The 25,343-nt window shown below is 41.0% G+C and overlaps 1 protein-coding gene across 12 annotated transcripts in view; it reads right to left on the reverse strand.

Annotated features, from left to right (window-relative positions):
• Positions 1–25,343, reverse strand: part of NCOA2 (nuclear receptor coactivator 2) — a 286,593-nt gene that overhangs the window by 54,382 nt on the left and 206,868 nt on the right. For all 12 annotated transcript variants that reach the window (XM_061438955.1, XM_061438945.1, XM_061438950.1 and 9 more), the window contains 2 exons: positions 4,851–4,954; positions 377–554 (listed from right to left, as the gene is read on the reverse strand). In XM_061438955.1, coding sequence (XP_061294939.1) covers positions 377–554; positions 4,851–4,954 — 282 coding nt within the window. The remainder of the gene's footprint in view (positions 1–376; positions 555–4,850; positions 4,955–25,343) is intronic.

A 25,343-nucleotide genomic window follows, 5' to 3' on the forward strand; every position in this document is an offset into this window, starting at 1 on the left:
TGGAGAAAAAGGACAAACAGAGTCGGCTGGCACTGGGTAGGGTGGGAGGCAATTGGGCACTGTCTTGAAAAAAAAAATCACCAAACAAACCCCATGAAAATAGTTGCCATATACTGCTTTCCATCTGAAGTCCTTTCACTTACTTTAAATATAGGGTCAAAACGATCATTCATAGACCAATATCTACAGATGGGCTTTTCTCCATGACTTCTAAGCTTAAAACATTTAACACAAGCATCTCTTACAACACTCCCCAGTTACTGTTATCCCTGACTGACAGAAAAGAGTCTGTTTCACCTCCCGCCGGCCAAGACGATGTATGTGGGGGTGGGGTGGTGTGGGGTGGTGAGCGGAGACCCGGAGGACATTCGTTTACCTATGGACTTTGGCAGCAGGTTTTTGACGAATTCAGTGTGGTCCCCAACGTGCAGAATGCTATAGACACTTTTGTTCATCAGCTCTTCCTGGTTATACCTTAGGTACTGTGTCACATTCTCTGAAACAAACACAACGTTGCCTTCCAGGTTCACGACAAAGAAGAACCCGTCAAGGGCCTACGGGAAGAGGCACAAACTCTGTTAGAAAGACTGCAGCGGACGGTCACGTGCAACTGTTATGAAGGGAATGGTCCTTTTAAGGGAAACATGATTCCCTCATGGAGAAGAAGAGATCTCTCTCCCACCTCTCCTCGCATTCAGAAACAACAAACACATTTTTCTTGGTGAGATGATTCCATCTTAGAAAATGGGACAGAGCCTACATCAGGGTTTCTTGTCATAAACTAAATGACAAACACTCATTCTGTTACTTTATCAGGAGATAATTACTGCTACGTTAAGAGTATGCAGGCATTTATCTGTATTTTCCGAATGAGATGGATGTACTCCGCAAGGGGGAGAACAACTCGTATGCTACTGATCCAGTTCAGAGCTATTACTTTTCCTTGGTGTAGTTCCTCATGGAATACAATGCGAGGGAGAAGTCACTGGTAATTTCCCACAGTTTTAGGATAAATGCCAAGGAAAAAAAAAATCAGAAAATTTTGCCAAGCTGCCAAGTCTTAAATGAAAGAACTGAAAATGATCTCAGATCTTTTTAAGCAACGCCAATCCTTGATTGTCTGGTGTCATGGGGGAAGGTTCTGGGAAGTGTGTGTCTGATGCGACAAACCCGTCTTCCTGGGGACCTCTGGCTGAGACTACACAGGGCCTTGGGGTTTAGGTTTCTAACCCCGAGGGAAAGAAAGTTAACTAACTGTGCCTGGCTGTATTTCTTTATTCTCCAAGTTGTTAAGATGTAGGTTCCTAAATCACCCAGAGAGCAAGAGCATTTTTCCTGTGATGGGTGCATGGTTCACTTTGCTATCATTATATCGACACATTTAATGAGCCTTAAACACACTGTGTCATTTTATTTTTACTTATTTATTTTTTTGGCTGTGCTGTGCAGCTTGTGGGATTTCACTTCCCTGACCAGGGATTGAACCCACGGCCCTTGGCAGTGAGCGCACAGGGTCCTAACCATTGGACTGCGAGGGAATTTCCCACTGGGTCATTTTAACATTTACAATTCTGGAAGGAATGGTTTCCCTTTGTCAATTTACAGAAGAAGGAAAAATTGAGACTCAAAGAGGGTAAGTGATTTGCCCAAGCTCTTGCAACCAGAGCTGGGATACAAATCCGGGTGGACTGCCTCCAAAGCTTGTGCTTTGATTCCCAGGTGGCAGAGTTCTCCCCAGTGTTGACCTAGAGCGCTGACTTGTCACAGCTGTTGGACAATGCAAAGTCTGGGCGCTCAGTGAGTTTCTCTTAGTTCTGCCTCCTTTCCCTTTTTGATGCTCATTTGCCAGAGCTGTTTTATGGATCAGGGAGAGATTAGGACTGGATGAGGCTTGATAGTGACCAGGCATTCCCTGGATCAGGGCCAAGGGGTCCACCCAGTTCATGCCAGTTTCTTCAGGCTGTGTATTTACTGGTTTTTCACATGGATGTTTCATGGACACACCAATATAACAATGTGCATGACTGGGGCCATAGTGTTTTACTTTTTCCTCAAGTTATTATTTAACAGGCTCTTATTCTGTGAGCTTTCTTTGAAATATTTCACCTTTAATTCTATTTTCATGACAAAACTACACACTCTCTCAAATTAGAACCGACCACAAGGTACCAATAAAAAGCTCTTAAAATATATACATATGTGTATGTATGTATATGTGTACATATATGTATACACACACACATAACAGACACCATTTTGTTTTAAGCTCTTCTTAAATGTTCATTGTGCTGTTCCCATTGGTGTAAACAACGTGCAAGCCAAAGCAAGACTGTGTAAATAGCTTTCCATGATAGGTTGGCATCAACTGTTGGAAACCTTGTGTGAGTGTGTGCACATGTGTATATGGGGTATGTGGGGAGGGAGGTCAGGAAGTAAGTCAGTTGATTAGTTATGTACTAAGTGTTCTTTTAAACTCACAGCTTTAAATATACCTTCAACAGGGATTCTCATGATAATATTATCTACGGGTCACTTTTGGAAGTGCACGTGGCTTCCTACTGCTTTATACAATGGTAAAGATATAGTGGAAAGATGAAATTCTTTCACCTTATAAAACTATTTGTTTTCTTAAAGCTTACTATGATATGCTGTCATGAAAAAACCTGACATTTAGTTTTGTTGCCTAGCAACTACTATGCTATGATGTAAGCATGAGTGTGCATCTATGCCTAGAATGGCTCAATGAGAGCAAGTTTTCTCTGTTTAAATTATTACATGTTAACAGGGAAAAGATGCAAATTCAAACCTTAAGTCTCTAGATTCAAAGCATTATCTCTCACATGTTTAGCACTGAAGTCCTGCTACACAGGTGTTTTGCTCAATGCACTGAATTCTCAGAAGACTATTTTGCAACAGTGAAAATGTGGATTTGATCTTATGAGATAAGACCCGCTGACATCTAGCAATCTGATTTCTGCAATTAATGAGCTTGCTCTCAGAGAGCTTGAGTCACAGCCTTGTGGTTATTGCCAGCATCTCTTTTTAGAAGCCTTGAAAATCTTCCCAAGAGTTTCCACCCTACTTTAAGTCATCCCCAATGTAAGTAATAAACACAGGTATACCGGATTTTCCTAACTGTAATATTTAAAATTCCCCATCATTTCCAAATGAATTTTGTTTCCAGTTCTTTCATCGAATTCTAAGAGTCCACCTAGTTAAGGGTTTTCTCAGCTGCTTCTAAGAACCAAGTAGGAAGCAGCACTCTCTGGCCTTCCAGTGCCTTGTCAACTCTGGAAAATCAGGTTAAGTCTGTTTTCACTTTTTCTCTAAAAATTGTCATTACGTGTTTTCAAGCCAGTGATGAAAGAGAAATAAGCAGGGCCCAACATAGGGTCCTGTAAAGTCTTTTGGTCAGCAGGGTAGTCCCAAGCGCTGAATTTTGTCATCTCTAAAAATAAAGACTGGGTCAGACAATCTTTACATTTTTTTCTGTGTCTCCCTAGCCCCATTATACAGTAGATTTTCACAGAATTAGACTTTCTAAAAATAAAAATCATCTTATGCGCCAACTGGTTATCTTTGCTTTAAAAATCCTAATTTCTTCTATATGTGCGGCGCTGCCAGTGAAGCAATTCTACAATGGCAATGCTGCAGACCTTCTGGCCATGTGATAATTTTCAATCTCATTATATCATCAGCAGAGTAAATTATCCTGAGAACTGACATAATTTATGTCTCAGGGCTCCTCTGCTTCTTGTTATATATTCACTGACATTTTTTTCCCCTCATCTTACCATAGCCTACATCCTGAATTTTAATTTTGGAATAGGTATAGCAAAGAATCTGATGCTTAATACTGTACTGGGTTAATAAAATAAGAAAGTGGGACTTAACAAATTCTAGATAGTAGTCTGGTCATGAAAACTCCTAAAGTTAATAAAGAAATGGCAGTTAATCAAGAAGGAGGAGATATATGTACACTCACAGCCGATTCACACTGTGGTACAGCAGAAACTAATACAACACTGTAAAACAATTACATATCATACTCCAATTAAAAAAAAGTTGGCCCCCCCCAAAAGAAATGGCAGTTAAGATCACCCATTGCAGTGATGCTTATCTTAAAAGTTCTGAATATTACTTCAATTTTTGTCTTCATGAAATCAATAATCTAGATTCATGTAGCATAAATAAAAAGTGTAAACCTCCATTTGGTTCTCAAATTTTAGCCTGTATACATAATTATCTGTACTTGCACAGGTGAAAATCTAAGAATTCTGGCAACATTTCAAAACACAATGTATCACAGAATTTAACAGGACATGTGAACATGAGTGCTTGTAAAATGAATGCTCAAGCATTCATTTTTTAATGAACTTTAAGCACTTAAAGTTGGTCAAATTTATATTCTAATCTAGTTAATTTAATTCTACATTATCAATCTGAAAGGTATGTAAGCTGGAACCAGGAGTAAATTTTAGATACATATTAGTAAGCTCAAGAGGTCAGCAGTACTTCCATCTTAAGAGTGAAAAATAAATGTGGATTAGCCTTAAATTATATTCACTTAAAAGTGAATTTTTTTTTTTTAAACTTTTTATTTGAGATTGGAGTTTAGCTAATTAACAATGCTGTGATAGTTTCAGGTGGACAGCCAAGGGACTCAGCCATAAGTATACATGTATCTGTTCTCTCCCTCAAACTCCCCTCCCTTCCAGGCTGTCACATAACATTGAGTAGAGTTCCCTGTGCTATATAGTAGGACCTTCTTGGTGGTCCATTTTAAATACAGCAGCATTCACTGAAAGATTAAACGGAATACTGGGAAGATCAACAGCAGGGTGAAATACCTCCAGCATCATCGGCCCCAGTGCATCCTTGTCAATGACCCCCTGCCCGGTAGACGATACGTCTGACTTCTGCACTTCATCGATGTTGGCAGCTGCTGCTTTCTCTGCAACAAACACGAGTGTGAATTAACTGGCATTCTATTTCAAGGACAGAGTGACACAAGAACATTTTTATTGTTATGACTTCAAAAAAAAATCTTCAGCAGGATCAGATCAGACTGTAAAAGAGCTAGAGAACATCCCCGCTGCCATGGCACGGGAGAAACTGCTGGAAGCGGGAGCCAGAACATTAACTTTTCACCTCCAGGACCTGTGGCTCAGAGCCCCTTTCAGGCTGCCGATAAAATGAGTTTAGAGGTTTCATGCCAGTCCCCAACAAGCATTTTTTTTTTTTTTAAAGACTGCAAAACTGTTATATACTGCAGCACAATTAGGGCTTTCTGCAGACTCCCCAGGCAGGGATGACTGACCGGGAGTCTGTAGTTCAGACTTCGGGAGAGAAATCAGAGATGTGTCTGAAGGAATAAAAACGAGTCCTGACCACTGTTGCTGCTTCCATGGGACACTCCTGTGGCTTTTGGACTGTCCCACCTCTTGTCACCTTCACATTTAGAATAACCAGAAAGACTGGCCCCTCCCTGGAGGAAGGTGCTTAACGACATGAGGCAGAGAGTGGGACACCCTATCAGGCACTCGGAGAATTTCGATGGCAGCCCTTTCATCTAGTTCAGAGATGCATGGTCTGGGCTCCTGGACTCAAATGGGTGAAGCAACTTCCCGCCAGGCCTGGGAAGACATGCCGTCATGGAAAAGGCTTGTGGAAGAAACAGATGCACAGTCATCAATGTGTATGCAAGTGGGTTATTTCGAGAACACCAAGAAAAGTTTAAAGCATAACAAGATACATCTCAACAATTTGTTAGAAAACAACACAACACAATGTGCCAATTATTTGTCCTGGAATAAATTATAGCCTTGTTTACACTGCATGTTATCTCTGTAATTAAATGCAAGTTAAGAAAACTGTGAGGACGAGATGGTTGGATGGCATCACCGACTCAATAGACATGACTTTGAGCAGACTCTAGGAGACAGTGAAGAACATGAAGGACAGGGAAGCCTGGTGTGCTGCAGTCCATGGGGCACAAAGAGTTGGACACGACTGAGAGACTGAACCACAGAGAAAACTCTAAATCAATTCAGTACTCAGAATCAACTTGCTTTCATGAACTTAGCAGACTCTGCTTCTTTTTTTTTTTGTAACAGAAGATTTTACACAGTATTTGTGAAAACCTGTAAAGGTTAATTTGTACCTGGGAGCCTATAGAAAATAATTAGGAATTATGCAGGCCCTCCAAATCTTGATGGAAACTGTCCACCTGCATATGTATCAGTGGGAAAGGGAAGAGGGCCTGTGTAGTTCAAGTCTCAGCTCAGCCACTTAGTACAAGTCAGAGCATGTAACTTCAACTTTTGGAGGCCTTAGTTCCTGCCTTCTTGCTTCATGTGCTATGACAGGAGTAAATGGGATATGTAAAACACACTTTAAAAACCAGAAAGTAAGGGCCTTCCCTAGTGTTTAAGACTCTGAGCCTCCCATTCAGGGGGTATGGGTTCAATCCCTGGCTGGGGAATTAAGATCCCACGTATCGTGCAGCACAGGTAAAAACAAGGAAAAAAAACAACCCATAAGTAACTTAGAAATATAACTTACTACTAGCATATCTGTCTTAGCTCTTCCTGACTGAGTTCCAGAGGCAGAGGTCAGAAGCAGGGAGTATCTGTTTTCTCAGTGACTCTGCGACATTCCTGATTCACCTGCTTAGATCTGAATAATTGTGACTGGCTATAAATAGAGCTGTGGCTTGTCTATTAGCCTTTATAACTCAGCATGTGAGGATGTGCTAGTCCTCCCTTCATCTTTCCTTGCTGCCCTCCCCAGCTCTCGACTGTAGGTCCCTCCCCCTAGCTGCTGGCTTGGTCTCAGCCCAGCTCTTGAGTCATTCTCACCTGGGGCAGGCGGGATCTCAGGTACTCCTCTTCCCCCCTCCCCATTTTTCCCGGAAATTTTTTCATTGCCAAATAACTCCCAAATAAATACATATTGGGGCATACTCCCCCCAGCCCCAGTTCACTCTGTGAAGCTGTATATTTCTCTTCAGTTTCTGCTCCCTTCCCCACATCAGTCCGGGGACAGGACTGGCACCGTCAGCTGCTGCTTCATCTACTTTTCCTCTAATTTAACAGCCCTCCCCTGTGAAGTCTCTGCAGGTTTAGGCCTAAAGGATCCCTGAGTTTGACGACTACTGAATCGCAAAAGTCATGTAGTAGACATTATAAATGTCCCACAGTCCTTTTATTTACTTTTTGTCTTCCATGTGGTGGCATTCAGGGTGCAGGAGTATTAAAACTGTGCAGACTGAGTAATCCTCAGCCTCATTTTAGGGCAAAATAATACAAAGTGACAATGTTTCTGATAACCCATTTCCAAGTCCTTTGGTAAAAAAACCTGAAGAACAGTTGATATACAATATTAAATCAGTTTCTGGTGTGCAATAAAGTGATTCAACATTTTTATACATCATAGTCCACTTCAAGTTGTTATGATAAAACATTGCCAATAATCCTTGAATTATATGTTACCTCTGTGTATCTTATTTCCCAAGTCCTTCAGAGACAATCAATATATTTTGTGAGATATTTACATTTTGAGGATCTGATTATCATGCTGAAGACCCCAAAGTTTCCTCATCCATTCAACATTTTGTGGAATTAAAAAATTCAAACTTGGAAAAACTCAATCACGCAGATTCCTAAACAGTGACAGACTTTCAGATTGGGGTATCCCAAATGTTCTAGCAATGTGTTCAGGTGCTGAATTTTTGATGCTTATCAGAAAATACAGAGCATGAGATTATCATTTTCTTTCATCTTTAGGAATCTACAGATCATAATTTAGGTTAAGGGCCTAAAATTTAATGTAAGAGATAATTCAGAGGGGGCAAAACATTTTTTGGGGCTCTACTGGAAAGCCTGGATAAAAATAATTATCATCCTGAAAGACTGCAATGATCAACCATGTCATTTTTTTCCCTCTTTCTAACATTTTTGAAAGGAGAAAAGCAGCAGCTAACAGGCACTCACAGATAATGCAGGGCTGGCATAAGGAAACTGGCCAGAACACTGTCCATGTGTCTCAGCGTCCTGCTGTGTGTTCCAGTCATGCTTGTGGTACAGGTGGAATGAAGGATCCTTGTGGGATGAGAGGATACATCTTGCTGGGGGCAAGGGGTAGGGGGCATCTACTGAGTCAAACGAGAACCTAGGGCTGTACAGTGAGGAACTATAAATTCAAAGAAGAGATTTTTTTTTTTTAAAGGCTGGACAGAGCTGAAAATACTTCACATCCCCTGTAGTGGTGTTGGATTCTGTGGGATACGTGAGTGCATGGCAAAAGCAACGGTTGTGTGGCGTCTGTTCCTGGGGAAATCTCAGCCTGGCCTCTGAAACCAGTGTTCAGGAATAATGGCCAACAATTTGTCTAAGCTGGAATTTTAGGAATCCTGGACTCAGAATAAAAACAACAAAAATTTTCCCAAGGTCAATCTCAAATTATGTTAGTGTACTGGCAAAGAAAATTCCAGATGAGGCCACTGAGTATCTGCAAGAGAACTTTTAAAATGTTCAGTGTTCACACAATGCTATTCATGTATTTACTCAGAGAATGGGAACTGTTCACTACTCACAGAGTAAATAAATAAGAAAAAAGGGTAAAGAATTTAGGGACCTTCATGCCTGTCCTCACTGAAGATCTATACATATTTATTTTTATTTACTTTTTGTTAACTTGTCATCTATTCAATTCTGTATTAGATTTGTGCTTTGGCTACTTCTCAATATTAAAATCTCAATAGTATGAAGTGATAGAAAAGACATAGAAATATGGCTTTACCAAGGTAATCTGAATCTAAATTAAACTGGCCATGAATTTATGTTATTTGGGTACTTTTCATGAAGTAATTACTACCTCCGTACAAAGTTCATTTGGGCTTTAGAGTCAAATAGGAGGAAGAAAAAACTCCTTTGAGATATCTTGTCATGTTACCCGGACATACATTGGTATTTTGTGGGAGCATTTCAAGAATGAGTATGCTATTTTTATGTCCCAGATATAAATAAGCTTAAATCCTTAGATATATTTATACTTCTGTAAGAACAGCCATTACTATACTAAAACATACTATTTAATATTTTTAAATTAGGCAGTTTTCTCAGTGGTCACAAATTATATTTACTTTTCTATATTTTGCATCCATTAACCATAAAAATATATTCTGTCACAAAAATATCCTTCAGTAAACTCCACAGTTTACTGAAAGATCATCCCAGATCTTTTCAAATGATCAAAACCTTATGAAATCTCATTATTACAGGTGGAACTCTTACATTGAAAAAAGAGATGATAAAACTGAATTTTCAGAGCCTACAAAAAGCTTTCTGCTCCATGCCCTGCTTTCCAGTTCTTCTGCACTTTGACTATTAAGGTTGTTCTTTTTAGGTAAAGACTATGACCTGAGAGAGTGACAATGAAAACAGTAAACTGTCCTTTTCTTCCTCACCCCCTAAAGACAAAAATGCCATGAAATAGCTCTAGGTCTTTGTAATAGCCCAGCGTTACAAATGCAAAGCTCTGATTAAAGAGACTGTCCAAGGATGCGGCCGTCATCTTTCTGCTACTGACCCTCCCTCCTGGGTGGCTGCTCCAAGAGCAAGCCCATCCTTCTTCCATTCACCGGCACTCTAGAAATCCAATATCAATTAATTAGATTTCCAGTTTCAAAGCAAAGAACAAACCCCATCTCTTTAGGGACTGTGTTAAGATGAGTCATACCACAAACTGGGAGAAAATCATTAATATTATATTCCATACGCTTTTCTTCATAAGTAATTATTACTTACGCTTTCTCTCAGAACAAAAGGAAAGGTGAGTAGGGAAGCGTTTAATCTCTAGATATTTAAGTGATTTACAAATACAAAGTAAAAATTTAAATTTCCTGGTGAGAACAGAAACACACAGAAACTGTGATTCTAGCAAAAAAAATTATATATCCTTGGGAAAAAAAGCATATATAGCTATTTTTAAAGTATGAAGTGATGTGTGTATGTTTCTTAAAGACCTTTACATATTCTGAGAGAACATCATTCATTGATTTTTGGTAACTTAGTGAATCTTATAATATTAGAAGGTCTCATCTACTTGTTAATTAGGCAACTGAACCGAGAACACGCACTCCCAGGGCCTTTCTGAAAAATACGGCCAGAACAGATTCCTGCCTCTCACAGGGACGGCAGCCATGGCCCAGGGGACAGCCACATAATTGCTCTAATTCCAGCAGCAGCAGCAGCAGCAGCGGCGTCAACCACGCATGACTTAGAAACCTAAGTGCTATTTAATGTCTGCCCATTAGAGGGACATGGTGATATGGCCATTATTTAAGAGGTTTATGCTCTTCTCTCTCCAAAAAAGTCATCTGAATATGGGACTTCCCTGGTGGCCCAGTGCTTAAGACTCTACGATTCCCATGCAGGGTATGTGGGTTCTATCCCTGGTCAGGGAACTAAGATTCCATGTGTCATAAATACATAAAAAAATTAAAAAAAAAAAAATCATCTGAAGAAGCCATGGAAAACTTGTGGAAATTATCTTTAAAAAGTCAGAATTGAAACAAGTATTGGTGATTCACTCTGAAAAATATATAACCTGAAAAATAACCCATGGTGTATTTTTACATATAGAGAATATTTGAACATTGCCCATGTTTGGATGCCCTGACATGTAACAAGTAAGAGTTGAAAAGTTGTTCCCAAGTTTGGTCAAGTATGAGGAGAGCTGCTTTTACAGAAGTGGTATTATTTAAGGTATTAGCACCTTCAACTAAAAGGGAACCCGATACTTTATGCAGGTTTTATAATTAATTCCACTGCTCCAAAATGAGTACAATCGCTCACCCAGATACCTATCAATTTTTCAGCAGACTGACGTCAAAGATGAGTTTAATTACCTCCACAACAAATTTTAACACTCGAGTAGGAATACATCCACAATTTCCACCTTTTCCTGCATTGAGGATTTCAGGTGAAGCAACAGTCTAACCCAGCAGTGCTGGGACCTACGCCGAGAGTGAGCAGAGAAGTCACTGAGACGATGACAGGCAGTTTCTGGCCAAGCACTACAGATAAAATATTACAGGGAAAGTGATGTAGCATCTCAAAGGTTCTAGAAGGTAAAACCAGAGAATTATGCATCTGCACCCAACTAAAATTAGAAAAGCTGCCATCTGGCTCCGTGAAGCCAGCAGCACATTCTTATTCATTAGGAAGCATTCTGCTAACATAAAAACACAAGGCCCTTCCTGTGCTCTCCAAATGTGTTTATCTTTTCAACATTAATGCACTATATATCATCGGGCTGCTGAAATCTCCTGCCGTGCATATTAAAAACGCACAGCTGCACTTTCTTTGGGAGTGGGAGGAACTTCGGCTCCAAGTCACCTCCCTCTCTTTCTGACTCGGGAGTTTGGTGTTACTGCATCACGGTTTCCCTTCAGCATGAAGAAACGGTAAACTGAACCCATCTGAAGGCTACTTCCCCCAGCCCCCAGCAAAGCCCCCTGGCTCTCTTGCTTCAAGAGAAAGCAACAAGCTTGGTTTCATTGCCATCAATGGGAAGGTGTGACTGCTGGCACGGAGCCAACCATCATGCCATAAGTTTGAAATATGCACGTCCTACTTTGTAAATGAATGTACCACACGGATCAGGAAGAGAAAATGGTAGCCAGAAAAGATTCTGGGTATAACTGGCTAGAGAACGCTTTTGCTTGCAAGAACTATCACTAAATCTGCTATCACCAATGTACCATTGTTTTTAGCACCCCACTTCAATATTACCTATCAATACTGAATGTACTGATAGGTAAAATTGACAGGGGATAACCTTTCCTAGTACACCATGCGTGTATATGACTATTTGTCCAGAATCTTTCTTTTACATTATCTATACATGTCTATGAGGTAGGACCTTAAATTTAAAGACAGATCCTGAAAGGCAAAGAACAACAAAAAAAATCTGACACAAAGTCAACCACATTGACAGAGAAAAGAAAATTGTTTAAATTTGTGGCAACACAGCTTCAGAAGCACTGCAGGTAGATCAACTCAAAGGCAACAAGTACACGTCATTAAACCCAGGCTGTCAGGATTCATTCGTTCTCCACTGCGAGAATGTCGGTCTCTGCCTGCATCTTCTCCAGCAATGGAGTATTAAGAGGTGAGGGCAAAATAAAATCCGAGAATTGCTTGGTTCTAGTTAAGTCTAATTCATAGGGTGCTGACAGCTAAGGCTTTAGGAGTTATCTGAATAAGGAATGGAGGAATCAGAATTTGCTTAGAAGGTTCAAAGGTGAGACTGAGATCACACAAAGGAAAAATAAATCAGTAGGTATGAAAGAAGTGAGAAGTGAGGTGAAGTTTGAATTCAGCACTCATTCAGGATATTTAACGGCAGTCTCTCAAAGGACAAAACTATTTAAAAAAAAAGTTTCACTTTTCCCAAACACATATGTTAACTCAAGCAATGCCAACAACATGATACCACAGGAGCATGCAAAGCTTCTCATAAACGGGTTAAAATACAGGAATTACATGAAAAGTTGTTTCTAAAATCCTTAAGAGGACTTTAGCCTAAGTAGTAGAAATATTCTATCATTATTCTGTTAATTAGCACAGCATAACTCATCTAACTGTCCTACCTTGAATGCGTGTGTGCTTAGTCACTTCAGTCATGTCCAACTCTTTGCAATTCCATGGGCTGTTCTCCAGGCAAGAATACTGGAATGGGTTGCCATGCTCTTCTCCAGGGGATCTTCCCAACCCAGGGATCAAACCTATGTCTCTTACGTCTCCTTGTATTGCAGGCAGGTTCTTTACCCACTAAGCCACCTGGGAAGCCCCAGTCCTACCTTACACCCTAGCAATATTTATTATCTCCCTCCCCAGTGGCATGATCCTGTTTGAAGGTTTCAGGTACTTTCTGACTCTTCCATCAGCACCAGATGCCCTTCTACCTGTTCTCTTTGAAGACCAATCATTGTTCCGGAAGCTCACAACAATCAAGCTAACCCCTTCCTCTGCTCCTGCAAGGCCTGGTGCCTAACCAGCCCCGACCCCGGGGCTGTGACATGACTGATCTGTTCCCACAGCTGTCCCTTTCACAGCATTGCTGGCTGTTCGACAACAGGAGAAGTCTTTTACTCCCTGGCTGGCACACAGTGGGTGCTCAATCATGTGTTATTGAACAGTTTTACCGCTGGAGCTAAAATTCAGGATATGCAGAATCTAAAACTCACAAGTACCTCTCTTTAGAAAGAGCTGTTCTGAAGGGCTTCACTGCGTACTTAACATAGCGGGGGGCTAAGGTTCTGATTTTTGTAGTCCAAGTATGAAGTAGACATAGGATGAGACAGAAATGAGACTGTTGGTGTTAAGGGCATCAGGACTATCCTGGTGGAGAATGGGGCAGCATTAGGTGGGGTGCTTTATATTTCTTTCCAGACTCCGGGGATTTTATTAACAAAAACAACAATATAGCACCTTCTCACTGACCAAAGCACCATCTCTTTCCACACTTTAGAGATGAAGAAAAATAAACAGACCAACTTTATTCATCTAGGTAATCTATCATTTAGGAAGTTGCAAGTTGCTCCATTAAAAAAAGGGTAGCTTAGGTATCACGGGAGTTTTTAATCTGACTCAGGGATTTTCCTAGCCATGCTTAGCTCTTAAGAAATTATGAGGCAAGCCAGGTAGATGTCTACAAACCACCCGTTTGCTGGGGACCCAGGATGGAAGAGTGCTTCATCAGATTTCTTGGTCTTCCCACACGGTGGGCTGGGAGAAGCCCTGGCCTCCAAGGAGAAGTTCCCTGAGTTACATGAATCATCTGGAAAGTGAGGCTGGGCAGAGGAGGGCTGACATCCCTGGAGAGGCTGGCAAGGATCTTGTCTTATTTAACTTTGGATACTCAGTGACTAACATGAAACTTACCACCTCAATGGTGTCCGATAAAAGCACAGGGTAGAAAAGGGGTGTGGAGGGGGAGAGGCTAGGAAACAAGGAAGGACTGGTCTCTTGACATCCATCCGCTTACCCTTCTCACCAATTCCACCATAAGTTCCCACTTCGTTCAGGGTTCACAGGGCTCCGATCGAAAGACTCCCTTTCCTTAGCAGTGGATTTTCAGAGGCATGCCTCTTGTGAGACTGAACCCCCGCCTAGGACTCGACCTTCCTTTTCCCTGGGGCCATTCTTCCACGTCCACCCTCGTGCTCCCACTCGCCTGTCACTGACATGCCTCCTGCTCTGATTCACTTTAGGTTCCGCCTGTCAGACCAGCTAGCCTGCCCTCTCCTCAGGATTCTCTCCCCTCTGGATATTTTTTCCTTCCAGTTTTTCTCTGCGGACACAAGACCTGATGCCTGTCTCCTGAAGAGACTGGTACAGTGAGTTGCGCAGACCTGCCTCTCCTTTGCCCACTGAGACCCCAACAATCTCACAGGGAGGCACCCACTTCCAGGGGGTTCTGTCTTGCCTGCCACCCATGGAACCCCGGGCACTCACTTGTGCCTTAGCTTGAGTAGTCATAGGAGAACTTTCAAGCAGGCTTTTTAAAAAGCAGGTGTTCCCAATTTCAAGCACCTAATGCAGGAAGCTGATAATAGAACTTAGAATCATCCAATTTAGAGCCCTGAAACATTAAATTATGTTAAATCATATCACCCTAGTAGAGAAAGCACAGCATTGATAACAATTTGGGAACCTTGCATAAATACAGGAAGTAGCATGGCTGTGGTTAATCACGGAAGGCAGGCTAGAGGAGGGCATACTAGCAAGGGGTCGAGGCAACTGGATTTCACAGTGACTGCAAGGTGAGGGCAGTGTCCCTGGTGAGAGGTCTCCATGGTCAGGGACCAGAGCTAGGGCCAGGGCCCCCAGCATCTACTCCTTGGGTCACAGGGCACATATTGGGCCCATTGTCAGAGGTGGGCTCCAGAAAATCACACTGTCTGCAACCACCACAATCTCCTGTGGACAAAAAAATCTCTAAAAACTGAAATTTCATTTAGATCAATTCGGCAGATTAATGAGTAAGACATAAACAAATCCCAGGTAATTCCTATGTGAATGTTTAGGGAGGAGAAGGAACAACTATTAAGACAATAGATCTAGTCAAGTCCATTTCAGACACTTTGAACAATTACTACAAGTAAAGTGCATCATTTCTGGTGACCGTGAAGCCATCATTCTTGGTTGTTTCTTGTTAATCCACAAAAATAGAACTTTTGTGATTTTTTTGATCATAAAAATGATACAGCAAGTATCACTTTTATATCATACAGAAACAGAAGTTTAATCTATTCAAATGTTTGAAACAGCATTTTGATTTGAACTCCTATTTTTACATACCAAAATGTCGGTAGCCCTTGCCCCCCAACTAATCTCCACGAGGTCCTGGACTTTACGAACTTGGGCTCTGGGGAGAGGGTACAGTGATTAGTGCTGACCATGCAGAGCGACAGAGTTGTTATGAATGATTCATCTCCTGCACAAAGAGCTGTCACCTTAGGATGGCATCTGAATTGCCCAGACCAAACGTGAAGTAAAGCCGGGTAAAAGAAAGGATCTGACTTGTCTTGAAGGCCAAATGTATGCCACTACAGAATATTTTACAGCAAGGTTTGCCCACACAACAAAGAGAAACTGGATCTGAATTTGCAGATTCCAACACATGTATGCAAAACTTTGATTGTGGAGAACAATCACTGTACCTTCAGTAAGAGATTGAAAGTAAAAGTGCTAGTCGCTCAGTCGTGTCTAACTCTGCGACCCCATGGACTGTAGCCCTCCAGGCTCCTCTGTCCATGGGATTCTCCAGGCATTCTAGTATTCTTACTAGAGTGGGTTGTCATTCCCTTCTCCAGGGGATCTTCTGAACCCAGGGATTGAACCCAGGTATCTTGCACTGCAGGCAGACTCTTGACCATCTGAGTCACCAGGGAAGCCCAGTAAGAGATTAGGTGAAAAGAAAAGGACTGGAACGAATTTGGGAAGTAAGTACATCTTCCTAATTTTCCAAAATAGGAGGTTTCCTTATCATTATCACAGTAACCTAAGTTTAAAAGACATCCGAGAAAAAACCAATATTCACTGTTTCATAATGACAATAGCAAAAGATTTAAATTTGTCTTTAAAGTAACCCTTTAAATACTGTGTGGCATAAAATCTCTCCAATTTAAGCAGGAGTGGCACTGAGTTGTCAACCAGCCTTCCATAACTGTTCACGGCAGCAGGCAATTAAATAGAAGACAGGGGTCAGCTTCACGCAGAAACTCATAGGCCTCACCAGGCAGCAGGTGCACAGTGAGGGGCTTAGGAACTGTGGTACCTGCACGTGTGAAAGCCCAGCAGAAGCGTGCATAAGAGGTGCACGATGAAGTTTGCACGATGAAGTTAAAGTGAAATGAACAAAGGTTGACATTTACAGAGATTCCTAAATTTGGTATCCTGACTACCTTTCCCACAATGAAATTCTCTCCTTTCTTTGGATATGGTCTTATGATTCTCCAGTAAATTTTGTATGCTACAGAAAAAAATTTTGTGATGCTGCTGGTAACTGAGCAATTCTCTTGGGTATTATATGTTATGTCCTCTCAAATACAAAGACTATTTAAAGCAGTCAAATCTACTTGCAAACATTTCAAAAGGCATCTGAAGTCTGACAGGGAATTCCTTGGCAGTTCAGTGCTTAAGACTTGGCACTTTCACTGTGGGGGGGCCCAGGTTTGATCCTCGGTTGGGGAACTAAGACCCTGCAAGCCACATGTGACATGGTGCCCCACCCCCTCAAAACCCCCCCAAAGTCTGACAATTGTGTTCTCTAACAAAGCTTATGGAAAAGTTTGAGCTACAACTGAAAGATATACACACAGCGAGTGCCATGGCTATTCCCATGGGGAAGAAAAATCCTGGAGAGGTTAATCATGATCATCTGTGCAGGCCATGGCATATATAGAAGTTAACTAATTATAAATATGAAGAAGACATAATAGGAATTAACTTACTCTCTATTAAATTTACTGGTTTAAATTAGCTTCAAATTAATTTTTGTTTTACATGTATTAGCTGTGAGAAAGAACTTTTCCTTACCACTCTACAACCCTTCAAATGATGAAATAAAAGCTTCATTAGATGTACTCGTCCTATTTTCACTTTTAATTACCCTGCTTACACTTTCAAATGCTGCATGATTTAGCACCATACTGTCATCAAGACTTCAGTAAAGTTCTACCCAATGGCATTTGGAAATAGGTTTTACTGCCAACACAGATGAACAATTTGAATCCCAGAAACCTGGTTTTGGAAGTCTTGCCTGCCAGGTGACAGCTAACAGTGAGGCAGAGAGAGTGGCTGATAATGACACACGTGATAACTGGGCAGGTCCGGTGTTGAGAGCTGCAGCGAGAGCAGACCTAGCCTTTCTTCTGTAGACTGAAAGCCTGAACCAGAAGGTGAGCTGTTCTCATGCCAACTGTAATCCACCTGCCTCTGAACTGGCAGAGGCAATATACTGTCTTTGATATGCGTTTTCAAAAAAAATTTTTAACAGCATCAATGGACAGTGGGTTTCCCAGAGACTCGAATGGTGGCAGTTATTAGGGCTGTATTGCCAAGGAAAATATTTGGCTGCATGTGGGGTTTCCTGAGAACAAGTTAGTACATGACCTCAATCTTTTTCCCAGCTTATCATAATGCTGTGAGGCGGTGCTGATTCAGCAAAGCAATCCATAATCGCTTGCAAAATGCCCCTGCCTCCCAGGGATGTTATGAGGCTTAATAAGATAATGTATGTGAAGCATTCTGAGCGCCACAGAAGAAAGGCGCTAAGTAATAATATTATTCTGCATTTATAATTACAAGCAGTCTTACAAAAGCAAGAATCCAATAAACCTGTTTACAAATTACAAATAAAGACGTTAAATAACAGAATATAAAGGACTGTATAACAAAGAAAAATGTGAAATCAGGCATGTGTAAGAAAGGAAACAGACAGACTTCATCAGGCTAAGTCAAGTGAAAACGAACAGCAATAGACAAGTTTGTACTAAAAGAAAATTACACCCCTTCGTGATAAAATAGAAATTGAATCAGAAACTTACAAGAAGGTATTTTATTGAAGTTATCTTGAGACATGGCTTATTAATGAATTAAATTTAGTATCATTTCTATAGCTTTTCTACCAATAAATTTAAATTAAAAAAAATCAATGTCAATATTAAGAGTAATAAAATCTCTTCAGTTATCTATGGTAACACCAAAACATAAATTTTCACTCTCACTGGGAGAAAACATGAGTACTCTACCAAATGTAAATTTCCTTCCTTTTCAAATATTGAAATAAGATGCCTTCTCCGCCCCAACCCCTACCCCAACAGCATTAGTCTCTTAGAATGAAAACATTTGTTTTCTGTCTTTCTGGACCAGCCCAAGCAAGGGAACATGACACATGAAAATCCACTTTAAGGCCTTCTTGATCCTGGATCCCAGTTGTCATTTACTCCATGTAATCTTCCTGGAATCTCAGGGGAGCCAATTTTTGTTTTTACACTCTCTTCCTCCAAAACACAGCCGTACTATCACTTACTATTCCATATGGAAATCATCTGACTTGATGTGGATCGCCTCATAATTCTCCTGAGGCTGTGCAGTCCTTGAGCTGGGGGCTGTATTTTACATTTTTGTATCCCCATCACTTTGCACAGTCCATGCTAACCCATGCAGACACTCAGTAAGAGTTTACCTGATTCATGCTCTGGAGAAAGCAATGCAAGGAGAGCTCAGGTGGTCTGGGCAGGTTTGAGGGATCAGCTCCAAGCACACAGACGGTATAAGGCATTTTAGTTTTTAATTTTTCTTTGTAATTTTGTTTTCAAGAAAGCGGTATTTCATGTTTTTAAGGGAAACATAAGCACGGTGTTAGATGGTGAGGATGCAAAGGTAAAAAAGACAAGCCTTGTGCTGCTGTGCATGCTTGAGGCACTGCCATGGTGTAGCTGAGGGCCGAAATGGGGTGAGCAGATTGTCTCTTTAAAGTGTTGTGGATTTAGGCATAAAAGAAAAGTGAAATTTATAAATTTGTCAGTATGAGGAGGTTTTCTTATTTACTAAGCTAGAAGACTAAGCTTATTTGGAGAGTAAAGTTTAGGATACAGCATTGATCCAGATGCTGAATGAAGAGAAACTAATTCTTGAAGATGTTACTAAGAATGCCTTCATTACAGACTGAGCATGGCAAGAGCTGATATACTTAACTCAAAATAAACATTCATCAACATACCAGGAACAATGCGTACACCTCAGGATGCTAACAGGGCCTAATTAGTTCTCTCAAGTGTAGCAACCCAAAAGAATTTTGGAAAATAAAAATGTGAATGTTAATGATCTTTTATATTATCCTCCCAGGATAAACCCAATTGCCAAGGAAATTACACTTACAGGTCTCAAAAATACAAGCTGAGAGCATACGCCACAGGAATAAAAATAAAGCTTTCAAAATTTCCAAGTAAACCTACTGGGTGAACTTGAGAGAAAAACCTACAATTACCTGATTACAAAGTGAAGTCCATCTATAAGATGGGTTATGTATCTGTCCTTTTTAAGAAAAGCACGGGTCACTGGTTAGAAGTGTAGCTAAAACACACCAATGTCTGGATCTTTCCTCTTACCCTAATATGAAAACCAGGAGCTCGATTTGAAAACCTCAATTCCCAAAGAGGAGGATTAAGTATAGTACATGGAAACAACCACAGGGGCTCCTCAGATCGGTATATAAAAGAGAAGCAATGTTAAAGGAATTAGCATAATCAACTTGCGTATATAGTATTGTGACTCTGCACAAGAATATCTAATACCAGGTCTTTATAGATCCTGACACTGGATCCATGATCTTTCAGGTTCACCTCCCCCATCCCTACCCTGAGGGTCAATTTGAAAAAAAAATTAACTGCTCATAATTTGTAATTTTTTAAAATATGAAAATAGCTTCACTGTGTCCCGTAGGCAACAGATAGGCAGTGAGTGTAATCTTACAGTTCTAAGTAACTACAGTATTGAGACGGGCTTCCCAGGTGGCTCTCCTGTGGTTTCCCACGTGGCTCAACAGGTGAAGAATCCGCCTGTAATATGGAGACCTGGGTTTGATCCCTGGGCTGGGAAGGTCCCCTGGAGAAGAAAATGGCAACCCATTCCAGTATGAGATTTCCAGAAATCTCATAAACAGAGGAGCCTGGCAGGCTACAGTCCACAGGGTTGCAAAGAGTCGGGACATGACTTAGAGACTAAATAACAACTGTATTGAGAAGATGCTTATTGAAGATAAAACTGTTATGGCTTTGAAGCGACTAAGTAGAGACTAAAACTGCAGCTGTCTACATGTTTAGCTGGGTAATGTCAATCTATCAATAATACTTCAGTACTCACCTCTGCAAGTGCACAGGGGGCTTCACCCCCATTTCTTAGCACCTCCATTTAGAATATTTCCTCTGAAATACTGACGAGCCATACTTTAATTCTTCGTGTAACTTAAGATTCACTATTTATCTATGCAGTCTCTGTCTCGTTAAATAGAATTTAAGAGAAGGGAAAGAAGAGAGAAGAACAGACAGATACAAGTGGAATGGTATGGAAGATCGGGGGACCCACAAGTACCTCCTGTGAGATCGAAAGAGATAAATTTAGGGTTTTTCTAAAGATAAGATGAAATTGGGAAGAGAGACAAAGCTTGAAATAGAGCTTCACGTATATTTCAGAGAACATCTGGAGCACAATTTATTATGAGTTTTAAAGACTTCCTGAAAGTTTGTAACTTCTCCTTTGCTATTTTCACTTTATCTGTTTCGCTAGCTAAATAATTCCAGAACTGAACATTTGCTTCAAAGGCAAGAATTGCACATAAAGACCTGAATTTTGTGCTGTGGTAGATCAAGGGAGAAGGAAAAAAACAAAAAAATCCCAGAAGAAATGAACAGAGTGGTTAAAAGAAGACAATGGAATGGGAAGCAGGTGAAAAGAAGGAAAGAAAGATAACCTTGGCCCAGAGCCTCTGGTTTACTCTGCCAGCGTGAGCTCCTGGCTTTCAGGCTTACACACCCTCATGTCACCCTCCCCATCACCGTGGTCTTGCCCTTCTAGAACTTGCTCCTCTCACAGGAGTCTTGGCATGTGGCAGCCTGGAGGGTGAGGAGTCCAGGAGACCCTACCAGGGCAGAAAGGAAGGAAGGGGCAACCCTGCTCCAGGCCTCTGGAAATCCAGGATCCTCCCAGGGAATACAGGCATGTGCTGACTGATTTGCCACTAGAGTACCCTTCAGTTTGTAAAAAACACCGGGCTTACCAGGTGGCACAGTGGTAAAGACTGCCTGCCAATGCAGGACACACAGGAGACATGGTTTTGACCCCCTGGAATACGAAATGGCAACCCACTCCAATATTCTTGCGTGGAAAATGTCATGGACTCCTCAGAGGAGCCTGGCAGGCTACAGTCCATGGGGTCGCAAAGAGTGGGCTACGACTGAGCAACTACGCGTGCGTGCGCACACACGCACACACACACACACACACGCACACACACACACAGAGTGGTTCCCACCTTTTGGGGTAAGAGGGGGTCATTTTTTTTTATCAACAGTAATGTCCATGGAGTCTCACTGGACAGTTATCTATACTTAAAATGACATATAACAGAAAGAAAAGGTTACAATAAATTTAGTAATACTTCTAGAAGAAACTGCATCCTGTTTATCACTATAACATCCCTACAAACCTCATCTACTGAAACATGGCTCTTTATATTAAGAACTATCCTAGTTAGAAGCAATAGGTTATACCAGGCTTTATGGAACTGGTCCATGAATCTCTTCACCAAAAATGTATTGTTTTGATGGAAAAATATCCTCCATTCCAAGCAATTAACTTACAAATAAACCTTGGGTGGGGGGATGGTTTTTAAAGTTGAAAATTCTCTGTCTTTCTTAAGAAACCATGGCAAGAAGGAAAAAAAAAAAAGACTCATTCAATCACAAGGTAAGTACATTCATATAACAAAAGACAAATGTTATTTCTTTCACTTCTGACAATTTTGGTTCTCTAACAATATTCCAAATAAAATATACTATATGTTATTTTTTTCTCTAATCTGACATAAAGGATCTATAAATCGAAGATAGTCTATCAAAAGGAAAAAAGTTCTTAAGAGAAGGCGAACTTGGTTTTGGGGGTGGCAGAGAACACTCAGGTCTAGTCCAATAGGGTTTGCTTTTCTGTTTTCCCTTTCCCTTTTCTCCTTCTATCACTGTAATAAGACATATAAAAACTTTGAATCTGACAAAATGGTGGAATGCATATACCTGTCTGATGTATACAGTCTTAAATAAAAAGGATCATCAGTCTACTGAGAAGTACTTTAGGTCTCAAGAAATAGAAGCTACAGATTCCCCCAGACAGCTCAGGAATTCTGCCCTGTCCTCCACCTGGCTCTAACGGGAGTGGAAGGTATCTCAGTTATGAACTTAGGTGAAGAAGCACCACGCTGAATGTCAACGTTATTCATTTCACTTTTCTTCCAAAAGATTGGATGTCTTATTTCCAAGACTGACAGGCCCAAAAGGAACCTAACTCTATTACAGGTGATCATGGTTCTAGCATTCTTAAGAGCTGGATGCAACTCCATTTTAATGAACAATTTTTGTCTTCTGGGTACAATTTTCTGTGACCATGTTTGAAATGGGGCTTTCTTTTGCTCAAAATGACAGGAATGAGAAATATAAGGCAAAAGTACCCTTTCAAACAGCTCTGGATATCTAAAATGCTGTCTAAATATCAGAAACCTAATAAAACCCATTTTCCAGGGGAAAGTCGGCACCGCACATTCCTCCTTTTCAGAACCCAAGTTAAAACACCTCTATCTAGTCTTGTATACAGCGAGGTTCCCAGGTGAAACACAGCCTTCATAGCCAGTTCCTTCATATTACTCCCGGTCAGTAACGAGGTGAGTATGGGGGTGGTCTGAACGACGGTCAGTAAAATCTGTTTTGTTCCCAATATACTCCCTGAAATGGGAGCAGACAGCTGAACAGGTCAAAAGTGCTGTTCTCTAGAGACTTTTTCTTGTTTACTTGCTGAATTGTGTCCAACTCTTTTGTGACCCCATGGACTGTAGTCCACCAGGCTCCTCTGTCCATGGCCTTCTCCAGGCAAGAATACTGGAGTGGATTGCCATGCCCTCCTCAAGGGGATCTTCCCAACCCAGGGATTGAACCTGCATCTCCTGCGGTTCCTGCATTGGCAGGCAGATCTCTAGAGGTTACACTGTACAAACAAGATAAACAGAGAAAACGAGGAACGTTCTCTCTGACACAATAATTCCTCATCTGCTCACATCAGGGTACAAAATGAATGCTTAAAAAAAAAAAAAAAGCTTGATATCCAATTTTCTGGCTAAATACCAAGAAGTCTTTTTTGGCCTAGACAGCAATTTTCTATTTTCTTGGGATCTTTATCAATTTTTTTTTCCTGACAAGAAAAGCAGAGCTGCCTTGAATGTGTATATCATCTTCTGAAATAGGAATCTGCAAAAAATATTCTTCCTAGGAGCTAAGCCCCAGTGTCTCAGTATATCTTAAGTTCAACGGATAACATGCTTACCCAATTCTCTCGTAACAACTCCTTCCAAACAGAAGAAAGAGAGTAACAGTGGGGCAACAAGTTTATTCTATTTGGCTCCACTGGGGATACTGCGTGTGAAGCTCAGTAGAGATCTGGATTTCAGTTTGAGTCAAAACACTTGCACTTAAACTCTAGGTTCCCCTTCTATAAAATGGAGTTAATGATAAACCTACTCTACAGGGTGCTGCATGGATGAACTGGGATGATGATGTGAGTAAACGACTGCCCAGCACAGTCAGCACCCCACATGACATGCGTAAGCTCTCATTTTCACTATGGACACTGACCCTTTTGCTTTTGACCTAGTAGAGATTATAAACTTTGCTAGTACCTAGAGAAAGATCTGTTTTGTAGGGCCCGAAGCTGATACAATTAGAGGGAAGGGACTCTCTTTAAGAATACAAAATTAGGGGACTTCCTTGGTGGCTCAGAGGATAGGAACTGGCCTGCCAATGCAGGAGACATGGGTTTGATCCCTGGTCTGGGCAGATTCCACATGGCCTGGAGCAACTAAGCCCGTGCGCCACGACTACTGAAGTCCGCATGCCCTAGAGCCTAGAATCTCAACAAGAGAAGCCACCGGGGTGAGAAGCCTGTATACCACAACCAAGGGTAGCCCCCGAAAACCTGCACAGCAACGAAGACCCAGCACAGCCAAAATGAAGTCAAAGAATACAAAATTAAGTATGATTCTCATTCTTCGTTATAGAGAATGAGAAGAGAAACAGCAGATGCTAGAGCTCTGCAGAAGATTCAGACTTCTTTGGACATCTCTTTAGGTGATTATTTGAAGTACTTAGGAAAAAGCTCTTCCTTAAGCAAATGCAGTTTCCCCATCGAGAACCTCACCTCACGGGGATCAGTGCAGGAAGAGGCTCTGAACCTTAAGCTTCATTAGCTCACTGGTAATTTTGCCTTTGAAAGTAAACAATGTAAATTCACAACATATTTCTATATATAAATTTTTAAATGTATTTATTTTGTTGCTCTGTGCAGTATGTGGGATCCTAGTTCTCGGACCAGGGATCGAACCTGTGCCGCCTGCAGTGGAAGCATAGAGTCTTAATCACTGGACCACCAGCGAAACCCCAATATTTCCTACAATTTTTATGTCATTCATCTGCCTCTTGGAAAAATGTGAGTTCTCTGAATACACAGCAATAGTATTCAGAAAGTTTTCATGCCTTTGAGAAATTCTTTTCATGGGTCAACAACACCTTAGCATCCTTTTCTTTGCATCCTTTGATATTGAGATATGACAATATAGAAGTAAGTTCTTTATCAGTAATTAAAGAAGCCTGGTTAGAAACGCACAATGTTTAAACATATAGGAACCTGGAGTGGAGACACTTACAACCTAGAATGGCTGTTTGTTGTTAACAGTTCCTCAGTTTACATGCCTCATAGCCCTTGACTGCAGTCCCCGTAAGATTTAAGATATTTAACAGAATCACACCTAATACCCAATCATCAAAATTTCTTCTGTGAATAATTCATGATAAAACTGCCCTGAAAGATCCAGCAGCATCTATTACAAATCTTCATTTTGGCTTTTAGAGTGTTGCTTTTGGAGTTTCTCTGTAGATCAACATTTCCTCTCATAATAAACAAAGACAAAGTTGAAGACCTGACCACCATTCTCAGAGGGAGGTATGGGAC

This window comes from Bos javanicus, chromosome 14 (genome assembly GCF_032452875.1).
Source record: "Bos javanicus breed banteng chromosome 14, ARS-OSU_banteng_1.0, whole genome shotgun sequence".
In the NCBI taxonomy this organism is placed as follows: domain Eukaryota; kingdom Metazoa; phylum Chordata; class Mammalia; order Artiodactyla; family Bovidae; genus Bos; species Bos javanicus.